Source organism: Oxyura jamaicensis, chromosome 2, assembly GCF_011077185.1.
Source record: "Oxyura jamaicensis isolate SHBP4307 breed ruddy duck chromosome 2, BPBGC_Ojam_1.0, whole genome shotgun sequence".
Taxonomy (NCBI): domain Eukaryota; kingdom Metazoa; phylum Chordata; class Aves; order Anseriformes; family Anatidae; genus Oxyura; species Oxyura jamaicensis.
The window spans coordinates 90,910,267-90,932,436 of record NC_048894.1 but is presented as its reverse complement, the minus strand read 5'-3'; the positions used below and the strand labels follow the sequence as shown (position 1 = coordinate 90,932,436).

The following is a 22,170-nucleotide window of genomic DNA, read 5'->3' as shown; positions in this document are numbered from 1 at the left end:
AGTTAGGAAGGTGACTAACTGGCAAATTGCTAATAGTAAAATAGCATCATCTGCAGAAAGACATAGCCAGGGCAAGGGGAGTGCACCCTCTGGATTGCCACAAGCATCCTAGAAAGGTACCTGAGAAGTTTGTTTCAGTGTGGGCTGAAAGCTGTGCTAAAGAGAACGGAGCCGTAAAGGTTTAATAGAGCAGTTGTGGTTTTACCCTGCTGGGCAGCTAAACTCCATCATAGCTGCTCTCTCACTCTGCCTCCCTGTTGTGGTTTAACCCGGCTGGCAGCTAAACACCACACAGCCGTTCGCTCACCCTCCCCCCTCCCTCTCTGGGATGGGGGAGAGAAACGGGAAAGTGAAGCCTGTGGGTTGAGATAAAGGCAGTTTATTAAGATAGAAAATAATAATGATAATAATAATAATATGTACAAACAAGTGATGCACAATGCAATTGCTCACCACCCGCTGACCGATGCCCAGCCCAACCCCGAGCAGCCGGCCCCCCCACCCCGGCTAGCCACCCCTATATATTGTTTAGCATGACGTCAGATGGTATGGAATACCCCTTTGGCCAGTTTGGGTCAGCTGTCCTGGGTTTGTCCCCTCCCAGCTTTTGCTGCACCCCCAGCCTGCCCGCTGGCAGGACAGAGCGAGGAGCTGAAAAGTCCTTGGCTTAGTATAAGCAGTGCTCTGCAGCAATTAAAACATCAGCATGTTATCAGCACTCTTCTCATCCTAATCCAAAACATAGCACCCTACCAGCTACTAGGAGGAAAAATAACTGTCCTAACTGAAACCAAGACATATATCCACCCCTTATTCCATACCATTTATGTCATGCTCAGGTTACACTCTTTCCAATACATTCTAGTTAATCACTATTTTCATCTATGGTAGTGATGACACACAGTATTATATAATAATTAACATAATACATCTCAACTCATGGGCTATTCTCACCCAGTATTAAATCCCCCTGAGGTACACACCGGACCTCCCCATTCTTTTGCATTACCCACCAAGTGCATCCAGGTCCTTGAGCAAAAGCAATCCCACGAATGGGTTTGCCTTTTCCTGAGGCAGGAGTAGCCCAGACTGTTTTACCTAGCATATTTCTTACATGCACTACAGGAACTTTATCCCCTTCTACTGTACGTAGCAGGTTTGATTGGGCAGGTCCAGCTCGATTGGCAGATCCCCTAGTATTGACTAACCAGGTGGCCTTTGCCAAATGTGTGTCCCAATTTCTGAATGTCCCCGCACCCATTGCTTTCAGTGTAGTCTTTAACAGTCCATTGTATCGCTCAACTTTACCGGAGGCTGGTGCGTGATAGGGGATGTGATACACCCACTCAATACCATGTTCTTTGGCCCAAGTATCTATAAGGTTGTTTCGGAAATGAGTCCCATTGTCTGACTCAATTCTTTCTGGGGTGCCATGTCGCCATAGCACTTGCTTTTCAAGGCCCAGGATAGTGTTCCGGGCAGTGGCATGGGGCACAGGATATGTTTCCAGCCACCCAGTGGTTGCTTCCACCATTGTAAGTATGTGGCGCTTACCATTGCGGGTTTGAGGGAGTGTGATGTAATCAATCTGCCAGGCCTCTCCATATTTGTATTTCAGCCATCGTCCCCCGTACCAAAGAGGCTTTGACCGTTTGGCTTGCTTGATTGCAGCACATGTTTCACAATCATGAATAACCTGTGCTATAGTGTCCATGGTCAGGTCCACCCCTCGATCACGAGCCCATCTGTATGTTGCATCTCTGCCTTGATGGCCCGAGGTTTCATGGGCCCATCGGGCTACAAATAGTTCACCCTTATATTGCCAGTCCAGGTCCACCTGAGCCAGTTCAATCTTGGCAGCCTGATCCACCTGCTGGTTGTTTTGATGTTCTTCAGTAGCCCGATTCTTAGGCACATGGGCATCTACATGGCGTACCTTTACAACCAGATTCTCTACCCGGGCAGCAATATCTTGCCATAATGCAGCAGCCCAGATGGGTTTGCCCCTGCGCTGCCAGTTGTTCTGTTTCCATTGCTGTAACCACCCCCAAAGGGCATTTGCTACCATCCATGAATCAGTGTATAGGTAGAGAACTGGCCACTTTTCTCGTTCAGCAATATCTAAAGCCAGCTGGATGGCTTTTACTTCTGCAAATTGACTCGATTCACCTTCTCCCTCAGCAGCTTCTGCAACTCGTCGTGTAGGACTCCATACAGCAGCTTTCCACCTCCGATGCTTTCCCACAATGCGACAGGACCCGTCAGTGAACAGGGCATATCTCTTCTCATTTTCTGGTAGCTTGTTGTACAGTGGAGCTTCCTCAGCACGGACCACCTCCTCCTCTGATGACATCCCAAAGTATTTGCCTTCTGGCCAATCCATAATCACTTCCAAGATTCCCGGACGACTGGGGTTTCCTATTCGAGCCCGCTGAGTAATCAGTGCAACCCACTTGCTCCATGTAGCATCAGTTGCATGATGTGTAGAGGGGACCTTTCCTTTGAACATCCAGCCCAGTACTGGCAGTCGGGGTGCCAGGAGGAGCTGTGCTTCAGTACCGACCACTTTCGAAGCAGATCGAACTCCTTCATATGCCGCCAATATCTCCTTTTCGGTTGGAGTGTAGCGGGCCTCAGATCCTCTGTATCCCCGACTCCAAAACCCTAGGGGTCGACCTCGAGTTTCCCCAGGTTCTTTCTGCCAGAGGCTCCAGGTGGGGCCATTCTCCCCGGCTGCGGTGTAGAGCACATTCTTTACATCTGGTCCCGTTCGGACTGGCCCAAGGGCTACTGCATGAACTATTTCCTGCTTAATTTGTTCAAAAGCTTGTCGTTGCTCAGGGCCCCATTCGAAATCATTCTTCTTACGGGTTACTTGGTAGAGCGGGTTTACAATCAGACTGTAATTTGGAATGTGCATTCTCCAAAACCCCACGACACCTAGGAAAGTTTGTGTTTCCTTTTTGCTAGTTGGTGGAGACATAGCTGTTATTTTGTTGATCACATCCATTGGGATTTGACGACGTCCATCTTGCCATTTTATTCCTAAAAACTGGATCTCTCGTGCAGGTCCTTTAACTTTACTTTGTTTTATGGCAAAACCGGCCTTCAGAAGGATTTGGATTATTTTCTTCCCTTTCTCAAAAACTTCCTTTGCTGTGTTACCCCACACAATGATGTCATCGATGTACTGCAGGTGTTCAGGAGCTTCCCCCTGCTCCAGCGCAGACTGGATCAGTCCATGGCAAATTGTAGGGCTGTGTTTCCACCCCTGGGGCAGCCGATTCCAAGTATATTGGACTCCCCTCCAAGTAAAGGCAAACTGTGGCCTGCACTCTGCTGCTAGAGGGATGGAGAAAAATGCATTAGCGATATCAATTGTGGCGTACCACCTGGCTGCCTTTGATTCCAGTTCGTACTGGAGTTCTAGCATGTCCGGCACTGCAGCACTCAGTGGTGGTGTGACCTCATTCAGGCCACGATAGTCCACGGTTAGCCTCCACTCCCCATTAGACTTCCGCACTGGCCATATGGGACTATTAAAAGGTGAATGAGTCTTGCTGATCACTCCTTGGCTCTCCAGTTGACGAATTAGCTCATGGATGGGAATCAGGGAGTCTCGGTCGGTGCGATATTGCCGCCGGTGCACAGTTGTAGTAGCAATTGGCACTTGTTGTTCTTCGACCCTCAGCAACCCCACAACGAAAGGGTCCTCTGAGAGACCGGGCAAGGTAGACAATTGTTCAATGCCCTCTGTCTCTAAGGCAGCTATGCCAAAAGCCCAGCGGAACCCTTTTGGGTCCTTAAAATATCCTCTTCTAAGATAGTCTATGCCAAGGATGCATGGAGCATCCGGGCCAGTCACAATACGGTGTTTTTGCCATTCATTCCCAGTTAGACTCAGTTCAGCTTCCAATACAGTTAATTGCTGGGATCCTCCCGTCACTCCATAAATACTGATGGGTTCTGGCCCCTTATAGCCTGATGGCATTAGAGTACATTGTGCACCGGTGTCTACTAAAGCCTTATACTTCTGTGCGTCTGACGTGCCAGGCCATCGAATCCACACAGTCCAATAAACTCGATTGTCCCTTTCCTCCCCCTGGCTGGAGGCAGGGCCCCTCTAATCCTCGTCAGAATCTTCATTCTTGTGTTTAAAGGACTGCCTGCTGGAAGTTGGAGCAGCAAACTTTTCAGAGACCCCCTTTTTCCCAATTGTTTTCTTTTGCAACTCACGTACCCGTGCCTCTAGGGTCGCGGTGGATTTTCCATCCCATTTTCTCATGTCCTCTCCATGGTCACGTAGGTAAAACCACAGGATGGCCCGAGGTGTGTATCCACCATATCGTCTTCCTTGCACGGATGAGCGCTTACCCCTAATAGCAGAGACATTGGTTTGTACAGGAGGGGAGGAAAATAATCTCTCTTCAAGGTGGTGGACCTTTTCAGAAAGTTTCTCCAAAGTATTCTCTTTTAGTTGGTGGACCCTGGTTCGTTCAGGCGGGGAAGAAAATAATCTCTCTTCAAAGTGGTGGACTTTTTCAGAAAGTTTCTCCACAGCCGAAACGCAGGCCTGTAGGGAAGAGGAGAGGCTTTCTTCGTACTGCCGGAGTTGTTTAGCCACATCACCCACTGTGGGTTCCTCATCCTCTTTCCAGGCCATTATTGCCAATGAGCTGGCATATGATGATGGTGCACTCCGTACAAACTTCCGCCACATGGGTCGTGTACACTTGACTTCATCTGGATCTGTGGGTACTTGTCCATTGTCTGGGTCCTCATAAATCACCTCCCGTACGGCTAATTCCCTCAGGTACTGGATTCCCTTCTCCATAGTGGTCCACTTGTTTGGCAGACATACAAGTTCTTCCTTGTAGGGAAACCTTTCCCTTACAGCATACAGGAGACGCCTCCAGAGGCTGTGAGATCGTGCTCCATCTGCAATTGCTTTGTCAATGCCTGCATCTCTAGCAAGGGATCCCAGACGCCTGGCTTCCTTGCCCTCTAATTCCACACAATTGGCTCCGGTATCCCAGCACCGGAGCAGCCAGGTGACAAGCTGCTCACCTATGCAGCGACCAAAATCTTTTCGCACATCTCGTAGCTCACGCTGGTATAGGTTTCGGGTAACTACTGTTGATTTTTCAACATCCCCATCTTCATCCTCCTGCTCCTCTGATAGTCCGACCTCGTCTTCTCTACACCTAGACCTAGCAGAAGACTCTCTGCGTTCTAAACGACCTGAGTCTCTATACCATTTTTTCACCTTGTCTACAGGGGCAACTTGTACTGCTACAGCTCGTTTCTCTGACCCAACCACAGGGTCTGCCACAGGGGTTGGAACACCCCCTGCAGGGGCAACTTGCACTGCTACGGCTCGTTTCTCTGGCCCAGCCACAGGAGCTGGAGCGGCTGCATGAGCTGGAGCTGGAACGGCTACAGGAGCAGGAGCTGGAGCGGCTGCAGGAGGTGGAGCTGGAGCTGCAGGAGCTGGAGCAGCTGCAGGAGCTGGAGCTGCAGGAGCTGGAGCTGCAGGAGTTGGAGCTGCAGGAGCTGGAGCGGCTGCAGGAGCAGGAGCTGGAGCGGCTGCAGGAGCGGCTGCAGGAGCAGGAGCTGGAGCTGGAGCTGGGGCGGCTGCAGGGTCTGTCACTTGGTTCATAGTAGCATCAATTGCAGCTCGATAGGCACAGGCCAGGCCCCAACATGCTACAGTGAGTTGTGTCACTTTGGAACTGCCAGAGTCATGACACTCTTTTTGCAAGCATTCTACCAGTTTTTTAGGATTTTGCAGTTGTTCAGGGGTGAATCTACAAAACATCGGAGGTGCCCACTGCTCTAGCCACCTGCCCATATCCTCCCACACTCCCTGCCACTCACAATTATCCCGCCTCAGGACAGATCTCTGCATGAGATTCCTAAGTAGTTGTTTAACCTTGAACAAAACCTGAAGCGCATTCAAGAGACATAACAACAAGAACATGCTGGTCTGAGTATCCCAAGGATATTCAACATCTTGGAGAGCTATCGTAACTAGCTCGGGGGATAAGAGGGTGCTGAAGGAGAAAGGGAGAGTGAACAAGTAAGGAAAAATATCTTTCCCTGTCCCCTTCACAGACTGGCTCCCTGATGGAAAAAGGCAGTAGGTGTAATTGGTGTAATTCCCCCTCTCCCCAAAGGAAGAGGGGGAAAAAATATGATGGAAAGGGCTCAGGTGTTGAGATAAGGACATTCAACAATTGTCATCATGGGCAAAACAGACTCAGCATACAGAGATTAATGTAATTTATTACCCACAATTTACAAGCCAGAGCAGTGAGAAACTCAAACTACAAAAACCTTCCCCCCATGCACCCTCTTTTGCCTCCTCCATCCAAGCAGTGCAGGGGAACAGGCAATGGGGGCTGTGGTCAGTCCCCGACGCTTGGTGTCCACCGCTCCTTCACGGTCCCTCCCTGACCCTGCTCCATGCGGGGTCCCTCCCACGGGATGCCGTCCTTCCCAAACTGATCCCACATGGGCTGCCCACAGGCAGCAGCTCTTCCAGAACTGCTCTCACACAGCTCCGTACCACGGGGTCCATCCCCCAGGAGCAAACTGCTCCAGCACGGGTCCCCCATGGGCAGCAGCTCCCCCCAGACCCCCTGCTCCTGCGTGGGCTCCTCTCCATGGGCTGCAGCTCCGGCCTGGGGCCTGCTCCTGCGGGGGCTCTCCATGGGCCGCAGCCTCCTCCAGGCCACATCCACCTGCTCCACGTGGGCTCCTCCATGGGCTGCAGCGTGGAGATCTGCTCCGTGTGGGACCCATGGGCTGCAGGGGGACAGCCTGCTCCACCAGGGGCCTCTCCACAGGCCGCAGGGGAACTGCTGCTGCCTGCCTGGAGCACCTCCTGCCCTCCTGCTGCACTCACCTGGGGGCTGCAGGGCTGCTTCTCGCTCCTCACTCTCCCAGCTGCTATTGCATGGCACTTTTCCCCCTTTTCTTAGATCTTCGCTGCCAGAGGCCCACAGGATCGCTCACTCACTGTCTTAGCTCTGGCCAGCAGCAGGACCCTTTTGGAGCTGGCTGGAGCTGGCTCTGCTCTGCCATGGGGCAGCTGCTGGGCTCTGCTCACAGAGGCCACCCCTACAGCCCCCCACTACCAAGCCCGTGCCACATAAAGCCAATACACCAGTAAAAATATATTTTAAGTTAAAGAAAAGCAAACAAATATAGCTCCTTTGGAAGTGTTGGTTTTTGATGTCGGAAAGCAGTGAGACTAATTAAGACCTGTTCCCCTGCTAATATCAGAGATGGCAATTACTAACTTAAAAACCTAATGTGATTGAAAAGAGCTTGTTCCTACAGCCATAAACTTGACACTGTACACCCTCGGTGCTATTGTAATTCCAGCAAATGTCAATCTAGAATAAACAGGTGTATTTCTACAAAGTGTAAAAATGAAATTTATCAAGACAGTTGTTTCATGTGGAGGTGATATGGAATATCTCTCAGAGGTGAAAAATGGGATCTGAATGAACTACTTTTAAATGCATGCCAAGAACCTCTCTGTATTGTTGTACTTTTTAATTAGATGAAAATAAATGAATTGAAAAGATGAAAGGAACTTGTGTAACATCTCACTTCAAAGGACAGCTCCACTCTTGAGGAGCATTTAAAAAAAAAAGGAAAGAAATAAAAGAAAAGAAAATCAGCTTATTCAAGAAATATGCTTTTTCTGTACATTTGGCATCACTTTTACCTGGCTTAGACACTAAGGGATGACTCTCACTCATTTGACCTAATGGAGTCATTACCCCGGTGTAAGGGAGAGTGCAGTCTGGCTGACAGTGAAGTTCCGCCTGCACTCGTTCATTGTGCTTTGTATTGACTCAGCAGTGCTCTCGAATGAGCTGGATTATTTTTGACCTTGTGGAAGAATTTTTATTAACGTTTCAAAGCTCTGGACTCTGTTTTGGACAGAGAAGTGGTACATTTGCAGTAGCTCTGTGTCTGGATTTACTCTGGGTAAATGAATTGGGGAAAGGAACAGCTGAATGGTTCATCCGCCTGCTAGGCAGGTCAGCCTTTCCAGAATACAAAGGCAGTTGCTTCCACCCAAAACACCTAAAAACTGTGCTTTGTATACTGTCCATATACTCAATAACTAGTGTTATGCAACATATTTCACAACCTTAGCATTGGCTGATTGGTCTCCAGGGCCCTTTCATACTCCTTACTTAAGTCAGTGCTGTCCAACTCCAGGTCTTTTAGCCATTTTTACTCCTTTTTACAAGTAGGAATTGTTTGTTTAGGCCTTAAGCACTTTATTTCCAATCACATCTGTCCAGGGCATGATTCTTGTCATCATAGCTCCATGTAAAGGTGACCTGGCTAAGACGATGAGTTCAAACTGCCCAGGAAGTCACAGTTTTATTCCCTAATTCAATTGCCCTGAAGTGTGGGTTAGCAGCTCTAGAAAATAGCAAATAGCATTTGTATGCAGAAGGCTAGCAGAGAAGTGTCACAACAGCTAACTGACAGCATTCAAAGAAAAACTAGCTCTCTCCATCCCTAGGAAGATCGTAACAGTGCAACCTCTCTCTCTGTAAGCAAGAGTTTTCTGTCATGACTCAAAGGAAGAATTAGCGCTTCTAATAGCAGAGGTCTTGTGTGGCTTGCAAAAAAAAAAAAAAAAAAAAAAAGAAAAAAAAAAAAAAGAGCAACTCATCAACTTCATAACTCCTTGATAGATTTAGGCAGACTGCTCTGTGTTTTTGTTATGCCACGAGCTGTTTAATGAGTTTGCCAAATAGCAGGTTGATGTGAAATGTTATCAGGTTTTCACAAACACAATTAGCTAAGCAATTGAGCTCATCCCAGCTGTGATTAAGTGGGATTAATTGTAATAAGAACCAGCTAAGAGAGAGGTAAGCTTGCTTTTCCTTAGGTTGGTATTCTGCACTATTATCCTTGTAAGTATCCTGTATACATCATCAGCTGCAGAGACTTTATTACTTTAGGAAATGGTTGTTGGACTACCATTCAAACGAACTTCATCCTAAACAGATTATTCTAACGTTGGAGCTGCCACTGAGTGGGAAAACAATTTATTTGAAGTATCAATTATATCAAACAGAAAAGTAGCCATTGAAGTCAGTGTTTTGCAATGTAAAGGAATATGTTTACTCTCAATCCTACAGTTACATATTCTGGGAGAGAGCTCTCCGTGTTCCAAGTGGGGAATAGCTGCCCTTCATAGCATCATGGTTTGCTTTGATAATAAGTAAAATTGCTGTATTACTTAAGGCTTCGTTTGATGAATACCAGCATTTGTACATGATTCATGTAAATTTCTCAGGGGATGAGGCAAAATTATCAATTCAATAGCTGGAAATATGGGGGAAATGACAGCTCTACATGAAATTGCATGTAGCATGTTCAGTAAATCTGGAGAATATGGAGAGTGAAGCGCAATGACAGTAGTGCAAATATGCACATTGTAGGAATAACAGAATATTAATGCTTTATTTATCAGAAGTGGAAAGCTGGTAATGTAGAAATAAAGGGGGCCCTATGAACATACAAATACAAGAGAGGAATGTTGCAAAGTAGTCCATATCTGAATTGTAAGAAGAGACTTGCCTATATCTTTATTTGGGCAAATATCTTTAGCGTTATTTTTAATTATTTTATGGCTTCTGGTTCTTGTAATGTTGCTGCCAGTAGTCAATTTTTTTGCAATTCAGAAAGAATAAGTAATGCAGGTCTAATATAACAATGCTGGATGCACATACTGCCGCAGTATCATGGTTCATGCATTCTCTATTGCGTCATGATGGATGTACTGCAGTTGTCTCCTTACTTAATAACCATACCTAATAAAGAGAAATCCAGTTTCCTCTTTTCCTATTAATATATAGAGGCCTTTGAAGATTCCTGCTGCCGCCGTTGTAGCCCTTTCAAGTATTTTTTTTTTTTATTTCTACTGAGGGTTATGAACTCTGCTTGATGGGTTTGGTGCCAGTGTCTCTACTCCTGTCTTCAAATCCCAGTGCTTTATTTGCTTTCCTAGGCATTGCCAATATCTGAGCAGGGTGGGTCATCTCCTCCTTAAGGATCCTTTCTGTAATCTCTCCCTTGGCAACTGTGCAGGACCACAGTGACATTTCCTGCAGCCTATGCAAATTTTTAGTGTTTTTCCACATTCAATTTCAAAATTACTGTTAGCCTCTGCCTTCTCTCTTCTCCCTCCTCCTCCCACCAATTTTTCTGTATTTTTGGAAATATTGCTTCCCTCAGACACTGATCCACAGATCTGTGTTGCTATTTCACATAATAAGAAAGTGCTCCTGCTACTAGATCTCCTTGAAATGGCAACTGGCCAGTTTAAATTTCATCACTGAAAACCATTGCTCCTGGAGTCCAGGAGCAAAAGACTTCACTATAAATTATTGCTAGACAAGATTCAAAAATTCCTAAGGATTCTTTGAACTATGTTGTGTTGGAATATGTAGACATGAATGATCTCTTTTGGACTATTCTTCCCTATAGCAGTCCACCACTTCTTTCTTATCATTTTATTTGTAATTATTTAGTGCTTCTATCTGAATTAGTCCCAACTAAACATATTACTATATAGAATCACAGAATGATTTAGGTTGGAAAAGACCTTCAAGGTCACTGAGTCCAACCACAACCTGACCTATTCAATACAATACATGCATTACACTTATATGGAACTTTACCAACTACTTTTGGGAGCTTTATATGTTCTTCAGCTGACTCTCCTGTCAGCGTTACTTGCGTTGTTTCAATTAGTCAATAACTATAGACAAATGAAATAGAAGATGAGTGAGAAAAATCACTGTAGAAGTGAGAGCTATTACACTACTCTGTTGAGATCTATTTTATTTTTAAGAAGTATTTGAAATCAGATATTTCTAACCTTTGAGTCTTTTTACAGTAAATGTTTAATTGCAGCACCAAAAGCTTTTGACATGCATTAAGAAAAAATTATACATCTAGAAAAAAATACCCTATTTTTCTTGTACACTATGCGTGCATGTAAAACATTTTTGCCCAAGAGTGCCTCTGTTGTGCTCCATATTGTCCAGCAATTTTTCAATGTGGACATCATCAGCCCCTTTTGAGGCAGGTTCAAGGAACACCAAGTCCCTGGAAACATCTCATCCTCATGGTCAGAGTCTAATTTTAAACTTGAACCATGAGATTTGGGGTTGTTGCTGGTGGGTTCATTTCCAACATTAACCGTTAAATCTTTGGAGGTAGCTACCGCCTTCTTAGAGACTTGCTGTGATCTGTTTCAGCCTTAACGCCGTAGTTAATTCTGTGTTGTTTTGACATCCTCAGTTGTCAGCATTATTCTGCATTCCCCTTTGTTGAAAAGCAAGATGAATGGTCACTTCTTAAAATTGCTTGTGGACTGTGGTGCGCGTGGAGTCTAAAAAATACATACGGAGTCTAAAGAAAATATACTTTGATGCCTAATATAATGCCCCTTCCCTTCCGCCTCCTTGAAATTCTCTTGGGTGCTATTTCTTAAATATATCCCCATCTCAAAGCTGTATCTTCTCCTGATCTGCGGGAATGGCTGCAGTCGTTCATCAAATCCAGCATTTTTGTCTCCATTTGGTGTTTACCCCATTGGTAGTAGATGCACATTTTTCTCTGTCCTTCTACAGCACTCTTGATATAGGTCAGTTATTTTTACTTTCCAGTAGGAGAGTTTGGAGGGAGATTTATTAGAGATCATCCTCTTTGCTCCAGGGAAGAAGGTCTCTTCTTCCCTTCTAACTTAACTGTACTAGATGTAATCATTTGGAGTGGAGCAAACACAAATTCTCCACATTTCCTCACCTATTCCTGACAACTTCTGAAATAGGAAGGAGATAACTTAAGACCTTATGACAGATAAGGCTGCAATTTTCTAGGTCCTGCATTTTTGCCACCCAACCTTACCCTTAAAAGTGGCCTAGAAGAAAGCTGGAGAGGGACTCTGTCAGGGAGTGTAGCCATGGAACCAGGAATAATGGCTTGGACAAATGGAGGGGAGATTTAGGTTAGATGTGACATGAGGAAGAAATTCTTCTCTTGGAGCACAAAGCGCACATGGGAATTGGGGCTTCTTTTCCAAAAGGGTTGTTAGGAATGGGCTGCCCAGGGAAGTGTTTGAGTCACCATCCCTGGAGGTCTTTAAAAGACGTTTAGATGTAGCGCTTAGTGATACGGTTTAGTGGAGGACTTGTTAGTGTTAGGTCAGAGGTTGGACTCAGTGATCTTGGAGGTCTCTTCCAACCTCGATGATTCACAAGATCTTCTAATTCATCTTGGCTGATTAAGTGATTAAGTGATTTCTGTTTCCAGACATCCACTCCAAATCTTGGCCAGAGTTGATGCCTAGAGGCTGAGTAGTAAGTGTACCTACTTCTGTGCTCTGAGAGTTGGCAGCCCAGCTTACTAACCTAAGTTACACTTACCTCTGCCTCCGTAAATAAAAATCACAAAATGCTTTGGCTGAATGCTCCAATTGCAGTCTTTACTAGGGTTATGGCTGACAGTGAAAGAGTTTGAAACCTCTGGCTAATAGCCTCCTGTGCCAGTGTGCTGCATAGCCTGACAGAAGCTGCTAAGGAGAGGTTTGAATTTCATATCAATATCATTTAGAAAAAACATGGGTCAGGCCCAAAGGTATTTGAGACATAAAATCTCCCATAATTTTACATTAAAATGACACAGGTTGAGAACAGAAGCTGCATCAGCTTGGAGAATAACATGGAAAATACTCAAGTGCCACTGTATAAACGAGTTGTTCCTTATAACTGGATATTAGGAAGCACTTCTTTACTGAATAGGCATTGGGATAGGCTGCCCAGGGAAGTGGTTGAGTCACCATCCCTGGATGTCTTTGAAAGATGTTTAGATGTAGAGCTTAGTGATATGGTGTAGTGGAGGACTTGTTAGTGTTAGGTCAGAGGTTGGACTCGGCGATCCTGTTTCTCATACTCGGTGATCCAATTTCTCATATGAACCTCTAGCTTTAAAGAATATATTTTGACTTCACAGGACATTACAAGACTGGAAGAGGAATCCCGAAGTCAGTAGTTTCGTAGTCTGCAAGTTTGTAGTCTGCAAGTTAGATTCACTGGACATAAAATAGTGCCTCTCAAAATAGATTTAAAGTCTATACCATAGCTGCATGATTTGTTTACTGTGCTGCTTTGTTCCATTCTTCAGGTTTGAAGACGGCACAGTCTCTTTTCTTGATATCATTGCTCTGAAACATGGATTTGATGTTCTGGAAAAACTCACAGGTCAGTTAACATGACTTTAATAATGAAGACTGAAGTTCTAGATTTATACTTGGGGCACAAATCTGGTCATATTTCCTATGGCTGTAGCTTAATTTTCCTTTCTATATTTACTGTCCATGTTCATCAATGTGAAGAACAGATTCTTCAGGGTATCTGCTTTATTAAGGCCTTACACATCATATTATTCCAACCTCCTCTGGAAAAAAAATAAAGTATCCAGCCTGTTCTAACCTAATACATTTAAGGCTTGAGTACATCAAGCACTTCTAGTCTGCCTCACACTCAGAAAGATGCAATAGGAAAATAATAGTAGAAAGTAGCTGAGCTACATCCTATTTATATTTGAAGCAGTAAGAGTTCCTGCTGTGCATGAGGACCAGGCAACTTGACCTGGTCCAGAAAAGCTATTTGGTAATACAGATTTAGAAAGAAACCAAGAAAGAGAGTTGAAAGTGCAGCCAAAAGCTTTTTTGTTAGATAGGAAACCCAGTTCCACTGTGTGGATAGTTATCTTCATGCAGCAAAATTTCCAAACTGATTTCTCACAGCAGTTAATTTATGTCTGTACTTTGAAACACCATAGTGGAAAGCACCATTATGTAGTTTTTGTTGTTGTTTGTTTGTTTTTTTCCTCATTCTGTTCTTGATATGAGATAACTTACCACTGTAAGTCTTAAGGAAATTCTCCACTTTCTCCCTCAGAGAAGCACACTGTGAAACTGTAGTACAGTTCCTGTTCCCTGAGGTGCAAGGTGAAAGGAAAAGAGACAAGTCATAGCCTGCTGCAGGGGAAGTTCTGACTGGGTATGAAGAAATATTCTTTTTCAGGATGAGGGCAGTCAAACACTGGAACAAGTGCCCAGAGAAGCCTGCCAAATCTCCATCCTTGGGTATTTTCAGAATTTGGCTGGACTTGGCCCTGAACAATCAGAGCCTGTGGCTACGTATAACTACACTTGAGATTTCTAAACAAACTCATATCCTGCCATCATTCTCTCCTGCAGTTGATGGAATTGACGTTCCCCAGTCACGCTAAGTTTGGGAAGCCAGCACAAACCTGACAAAGGTCCCTTTGCAGTAGATATCTCTGGGAAGATCATTTCCATGGTACATTTACTGGAATGACTTTGTCTTCCCCAGGAAAAGGCAGGTAGTCTGGGATAAGAGGCCAGCGCAAGCCAGTGGCTTGCTAGGTAGCCTTTTGACTCTGAAACTCTTGGGCTCCCCATTTGTGTATTTTTGAAGCCCTTACCAGAGAGTTAACACTGCAGTCTCAAATATAACCTTGAGCTGGATTATAGTCTTCAAACCAGACACTCTTACGCGAGGGGCATCACTCATCGTGCCGTGTTGACTCCAGGATGCCCTTCTGCTTGTCTGGCTCTGCACCCCAAACACACAGCCTGTCTGTGATTGCTGCCATGGGTCGGCGCTTCTCCTGAAAGGTGCAGGAGATTGCACCTATCCAGGGAAGTATGCAGCCCTGGCTGTGTAGGAGCCTGGCACCAAGGTGTACTTCCACGTGTGGAGTGTGCAAAGTTAACATAAAGTTAAAATATGCTCCTGGCATACGTCTCATAGTCAGGTGTGTGCACCGTTAATGTGAAATTTCTGGACCTCCCTTCTCCAGTGCACCCCTCACTTTCCTATATTAAGGCATAAAGTGCATCATGATGTGAGTCCAGAGAGACACTGACAATGCACTCTTCAGGCTTGCATGATTTCTTCTCGTGCCTGTGGAGGCTTCTTGTCAGGATTTATCTGAAGGTTTCTAGTTTCTTCTTCCTCACAGAGAAATATTTTTGAGGGATATTCTCTTAGCTACTTGCTCACGTGGAAGTCAATAGGCTGCCCAGGGAAGTGGTTGAGTCACCATCCCTGGAGGTCTTTAAAAGACGTTTAGATGTAGAGCTTAGGGATATGATTTAGTGGAGGACTTGTTAGTGTTAGGTCAGAGGTTGGACTCGGTGATTCTGGAGGTTTCTTCCAACTTAGATGATTCTGTGATTCTGTGACTTCAACGGGAGTCTGACTGAGCCCCAGTGAAAAAGGGTGGTTTGCTTTATGGAGCTCCACACGGAAACCAGGGATCCAAAATAAGCCTTTGCTATGCATACTTTCTTGCACTACAGAATGCTTCAAAAGAATGTACAATCTTAAGCAAACATATTCCTTTGTAAAGAGGGCTTACTGCTTTGGTTTAATGTGTAGGAGCATTGCCTGGCATGCCTGATGTAATGGGAGCATCTCTTCCATTGCATTCCTCATCCATCTAAGCCTTTTCTTGGTACCCATTTCAGCTAAACTACTGAAAAAATCTCCTGATACTAGGCAGAGGGGAATATTTGGCCCTGAACGAAGTGTGTAGCAGTTGATAAAAGGGTAGAATACATACAATAAAGAGTATGTTGAGACCTTTCAGTCTTTACTATTGCTTTTAATTTGCCTTCCCACGGATAGTAGTGATGAAAATCTAGGGTAGCTGAAGTGACTTGGACACCTGTCTGTCAAAGGGTTCGTCCACAAAAATTTTATGAGGGTGAGTCAGTTGGCTTTAATTCTGGGCTTGATTCATTTATTGCTTACTGAGTTTTGGTTTTACTTGTTTATTTGTTTTAAGATATATATTTTTTAAAATCTGGCTTTAATAGTAGCTTTCTGTCTCCAGTATCTGAAGTATATCATATTTTATTTGCTCCAACACTCATCAATACCTCAGTTTAACTGGTTCAAATAGCAAAGTAGGTGCATTTATACTATGCTGAAGGGAACCAGGTGAACTGTTGTATTTGTTCATTAATAAAATATGCACTCAACTATATCAGCACCATATTCTTTACCAGTCTGCCTGAATAAAATCATTACAAAGCTTTTTATGGCACTCTGTCACTTTGAGAATAGCTATGGACTGCTGTCTTCTGGATGCTGGAACATTCCTGTGGATATGGTAAAAAGTTTAGTAAGTCTCCCAAAGCAATGATACCAGTTTTCTGAGGCATAACAACGTCTATATTAAATTAGCTTCACAGAGATTTTTTTAATGTTGTGTTTTTTTTGTTTGTTTGTTTTTGTTTTTGTTTTAGCGTGTTCTAATTATTGTATTCCAACATGTATAATAACCTCTGTTTTTCCTGATATTGCTTATTGCAACAGCTTATGTTTTTGCTAGAAAGCAAGGTTTCTTAAAGCTGAAAATAGCTAGGTCAAAAACATGGAGGTTGTTACAAGTTTTCAGACCAATACTCCTTTCATTTAATATATATATTTTTTTAAATAGGAATATTTTTATTTTGCATTCAAAAAAATAACTTTTCACACTGCTTAATAGTAGAAAGGCAAAGGGAGGTGAGATAAAAAAATATATATAGGCTAAAGGACTGAATGAGAAGAAACCTACACTGAGGAGAAAATTGAGAAACTAAATAAACAATGTTTGTGATATATTTGGATTTACAAACTTCTTCACTGTTGGTATAGCTTGGGTACTTTGGTGGTCTCTAGACAAACTCTGGAGTGCCAGACTGAAAAGCAGAAGTGCCAGCACTGCCTCTTAGCATCTACAAGAGACCACTGAAAGTTACAGGGATCCCTGGTGAAAGAAGAAATTGAATTCTGCGAAGGATTTTAGACACCAATTTATCCCTGAATTTTTCCCAAAGTCAGGTTAGTCCTATACCATTATATGTGACCCCAGATGAATTACAACTTCTTCCACATAAGTAGGAATGTTCAATATCTCCTTTCATTCTAAAACTTAAGTGATTACATGTGTGCGTACATACGTTTCCATGTGGTATGTTTTTTTTAATTAAAATTTGATCATACAAAAGAGAAGTCAAGTAACTACCATTAAAAGGTGGTAGTACAAAGTTGTACAGCTGTGTTCACATCTGGATTTTTCCATCACAAACCACAGCTTATAAAGTCGTAGGTGCTGTCCAGAACAATTTGTTTACCTTTCCAAATGTCTAGCTCTTCGGTATCTGTAGGCATTGAACATATCTGTGCCTGGCAGGACCAATGTGGCAAGGGATTTAGTGATTTGGTATTGCCATTTTCCCCTCACCGTGCCTTCTGGACATCACTGAAAGTATTGAAGCTTTGCAGGTTAATTTCTGTTGAAGGAACTCTGTTCCTTTTGAACATAGATTATTGTCATTTGCATGTATGCAAGAAAGCTGTCACATGCTGTAGGAATGCTTCATAATCCAGGACTGTAGATTTGTTCGAATCCACTTTATGCATATTTCCTCCACTTCAACTGTCAGAGTTTCCAGTGGCACAATGCACTGTCAGATGGGAATCACTTCTGAATGATGCTTTCCTGTAGCTCCTGGAGTTCTTGGTTTGTATTCACCCACTACAAAAAGTGGTTCTCATTCTGGGTTGGAAATAGCCTCGAGCAGAAACAAGCAAGATAAACAAAGTGATTTTGTTTTTAATTGTTCCCTCCTGTGTAATGAAAACACTGCTGAAGTTCTCTTGGGATGTAAGGTAGATGGATTGACCGGTGTAATTACTGAAGATAGAGAGGGAGATCACTAATGGAAGGTTTCATCATTAGGCTGTGCTGAGGTAAGTAGAGGTCTGTTTCCAAGTCTGATATCATCCCAACTAAGTCCTTGACCTGTCTCAACTTCCATTTAACAAGAAGGCATAGTTCATGCCAAAGTTATATGATGATGTGTGTGAGTATTTAAGGCATTTTCAGACATCTTGTATATTAGGATCTTTAAACTTGACCTTAGCTGCTATGCGCTCTTATTAGTAAATATTTATCAGTTTTACAAATGAAGCTAATGTACATCATTGGCAATTATTTTAGAAGTGCTACTTTAATTATGATGTCTATTCAGTCAGGAAACATTAATCCTTTTCACAGTAAAATGTAATATGTATTGGAAGAAACAGTGAAATGCAGACTAAGTCTCCTAAGCATGATGAGTTTAAAGTCCTTTTAAAAGCCATTGGGTTGTTGATTGGTTGTTGGAAAGTAAAGCTTGTGCTGGCTTTCATAGAGTCAATTATACCGCATAACAGCTGGAAAAAAAATACAGTGCAGGATGCTAAATGGTAAGGCTAATTTTTATTTTTACCTTGGCCTTTGAAAGTTGGGACTTCTGAGTTGTTTTCTGCCATGTTTTAGTTTTTGCCATCATCTCATATATCAAGGACTGGTTGCAGCTAGTGGTGGGATATTGGACAGCCTCCTGATGATGGTACTGTACAGACTCTCATGTGTGTCATGTTTAAATACTTACGGTTTCACAAATTATCCAGTTCAGGGTCAGAAAATATTTTTATTTCCTTGATCAGATTGGCAAGGATCACTGGAATTTCTTCTGTGTGGAGATTTGTCACTGCTTCCTGCCATCATCTTGGCTTTTCACTTGGACAGTTGGTGTAATGCCAGTGATTTTTTACTGCTTTCTTCCTTGGTGCTGCTTTCATTCATATTTTTAACGGATTTGTGGTTTTTCTTTTAAATATTTTAAGGCTAAAGATGGCATTAATGCATGTTTTCTGGCATGTGATAGGTGTGTTGGAAGTGGATGTTCCATTTTGGCCAAAATACATAAAATTATTCACTTTTGAGGAAACCCTCCCCTTGGTTTGAGAGAGGATGAATCGCTGATGAAATAGGTACTTTCCCTGTGCCAACCATTTGCCACAAGACGAACTGTAATGTAAAAGAAACCTGGACAATTTGTACAAGTCTCCTCACTTCGCTGCTCACAATTAACACCTTCTGTAACTGCACTTGGAAGATCAATAGGGTTTGTTGATGTCTTTTTTCATGAAAAAAGAAATGTTTGACAAATTGACACTGGGGAAAAGATGCTCTATCCACACTCTAAATATGAATATATGGGTACAATGAAGAGAGGACATTTTAAATTCTGACTTCAGAAAGAAAAGTAAGACTTATAAATATGAAAGGGTTATAAAAAAAAAAAAAAAAAAAAAGCCTAAAGCCAAAAGGTATTCTGATTCCCAGATAATGACACTACTAGGTACGTCAAAAGACAAAAATCTCTCCTCTCCTTTCATGGTTAGTGAGGTGACTTTTTCTGTTTTTTATTTTCTATCCCCAGATGAACTTGGGGAGAACAAACTAGAAAGGAAGTTATTTATGTACTGCTATCAGCTCTTGCTGCTAGCATGTTATGTCAGTCTGGGTTTCTTAGTTTTCTTCTGTGACTTGACTAATGCAAACTACACATCATTTATACCCTTGAAAGCAGAGCAGAACAGCTAGGGCTTGATTTCAGAAGGTATGAAAAAGTGAGCAGGAAAAAATCCTGCCAAGGCTGCTTTCAGAGGGTTTAACCTGTATATAAGGTTTATTTCTAGAAATGAAAACTGCTTTTATGTTTTTGGTTTTGTTCTAATGTGCATTTACTAATATTGATGTGGATTGTATTCACAAGCTGCCTAATCTGTGAAGAGGGCTAGGCAAGGACTAAAAATGTCAGTCTTTCCTCAGACCTGTAGAGATAATGCAGGGAGAGGTAGTACAGTACAGAAATGTCTTGGGTGTTTTTGCATAATACAGCTGGAGAGAAAAATACACTTCTTAGGAACTAAAACAAGAGGAAAATGTCTTTGTTATAAGCAGAGCTGATGAAGAAAAAGTGCTGCACAGCTGACAGAAGATATACACTTGGCAAGAGATAATTTTTGTGTTCAAACAAAGCAGCTAGCAAGACTTCTGTGTTGAAGGCATTTGGTGGCAAGCAGTATTATTACAGGGGAGGGATTTGCAGCGGTCTTTTCATGCTTGGGAGACATCTGTAAAGAGGAAGCCGAAGCAACTAATACCTGGGGGATCAGCGCAGGTGCTGTGGCACTGGCTTGCCAAGGCCAGTGCTGGCAGGGAGCATTGCTGACAGGCTTTTTGTTCCTGCAGTGATAACTGAGCTCTTGGGGTCTGCAGTTACTGAGAACTTATTCTTTGGCAGGGCTATGTGCATTGCAGGTCCACAGATAATAATGAGTATAAGAAATTTGAGGCATTTTTGCTTTGAGGGAGCTCCACGTGTTACCATGTAAAATGATGCTGGATTCACTGATCTCAGTTTTCTCTTCAAGGAATGTTTAACCATACACTATTAGCACCAAAAAGTCTTGTGTATACCGATTAGTATGGCCCATGTCTGCCTTCCCTCTTCCATCCATCTTTATGTGCATGGTTTAATCCCTGGATGATGAAGAAATTACACACATGTATTGGGTGTCCTGCTAGTTGCACTTCCATACTGTAGATCGGGATTTACTTCTGTAGTTACTGGAACCATCCTGGTGTAAAACTGCTTTAAGTAAGATGGCAGTATGCCCTCTGGTTTTTGGTATGATTTATACACCTTCATCTAACTGTTGGTTTTTAAAAAAAAGGACAGATAAAAACATATGGGGTAGAAATAGAACAGCATAGTCATGAGGAATATGGCAGCTGCTCAACAGTATCCTCAGTGTTACTGTGTTATGGGTTGCTGTCTTTACTAAAACCAGCAGAAATGCCACTGTCTTGCAAAGAACCAATGATTTAGAAGAACTGCTGCTCTGAATCCTGAGGAGTGATAAAGTGTGCTCTTGCACTTGCCATTCCCAAATACAGCCTTTAAGACAGGATTGTTGTCATTAGTTGTGCATTCTTGTCTGCTTTCTCTCTCTGCTAATCATTTTCTTTCCATCCCTCATTGTTAACATAAGAATTTGGAGGCCTTCCTTGAGCTGTGGTAGCTATAAATCAAAGTTGTTAATGAGCTGATAAGAGTAAAGTTTGTCCATGTGCTAGTTCAGTTTCTTCAAGGTAGTGGTTGGTGATCTAACAAGAATGATAAAATCCCAGGCCTCTTCTCTCCCTATCACTGAAATCAGAAGTATATAGTAGTGTACAACCAAGAAAGCAAGATGGGAGGACATTTAATAAATTGCAGTGATTAATCTGTCTCTATACCTACTCTATTTATGTAGTACAAAATAAACCATTGCACCACTGTGTTTCAAACCAAAAAAGTTAACTTTTTTTTTTTTTTTTTTTACCATATCAGAGCAAATTACTAATCAATCAGTGTATTTTTAATCGCTTTGTGTGTGGATGCTGTTTATCCTTGACTTAAACTGTGAAGCCTCATTTCTATTCAGATTATCCTTTGAACAAGGTTTTACCAATATGAACGCTAACTTTGCATTCTGACATTCCTGCAGTTCTGTGTACCTTAGTGTACATGGGTTAATACAAGAAAGGTGGCTTATCTGCTTTGCATCAGATGGCTTCTGTGAAACTAAGCCCTGACCTATTGATGTATCAGATCCTCTACAGTATAATCTTAGAATCACAGAATGGTTTGGATTAGAAGGGACCTTAAAGATCATCTAATTCCAATGCCCCTGCCATGGGCAGGGACACCTCCCGGAAGACCAAAACGCCATCCAACCTGGCCTTGAACACCTCTAGAGATGGGGCACCACAGCTTCTCTGGGCAACCTGTGCCAGTGCCTCACCACCCTCTGAGTGAAGAATTTCTTCTTATAGCTAATCTAAATCAACCCTCATTTAGTTTAAAACCATTTAATCCCTTTGTCCTATCCCTACACTCTCAGATAAAGAGTGCCTCTCAAACTTTCTTGTATGCCCCTTTTAAGTACTGGAAGGCCACTATCAGGTCTCCCCGAAGCCTTCTCTTCTCCAGGCTCAACAACAACTCCCTCAGCCTGTCTTTGTAGGAGAGGTACTCCAGCCCTCTGATCATCCTCATGGCCCTCCTCTGGACTTGCTCTGTTAGAACACATCCTTCTTGTGCTGGGGGCCCCAAAGCTGAACTCAGGGCTAGAGGTGAGGTCTCATGAGAGCAGA

General features: G+C 43.2%; 1 protein-coding gene across 6 annotated transcripts in view; it reads left to right on the top strand.

Annotated features, from left to right (window-relative positions):
- MOCOS (molybdenum cofactor sulfurase) overlaps nt 1-22,170 on the top strand; it is a 232,342-nt gene that overhangs the window by 113,463 nt on the left and 96,709 nt on the right. For all 6 annotated transcript variants that reach the window (XM_035317368.1, XM_035317362.1, XM_035317363.1 and 3 more), the window contains one exon: nt 13,234-13,310. In XM_035317368.1, the coding sequence (XP_035173259.1) occupies nt 13,234-13,310 (77 nt within the window). The remainder of the gene's footprint in view (nt 1-13,233; nt 13,311-22,170) is intronic.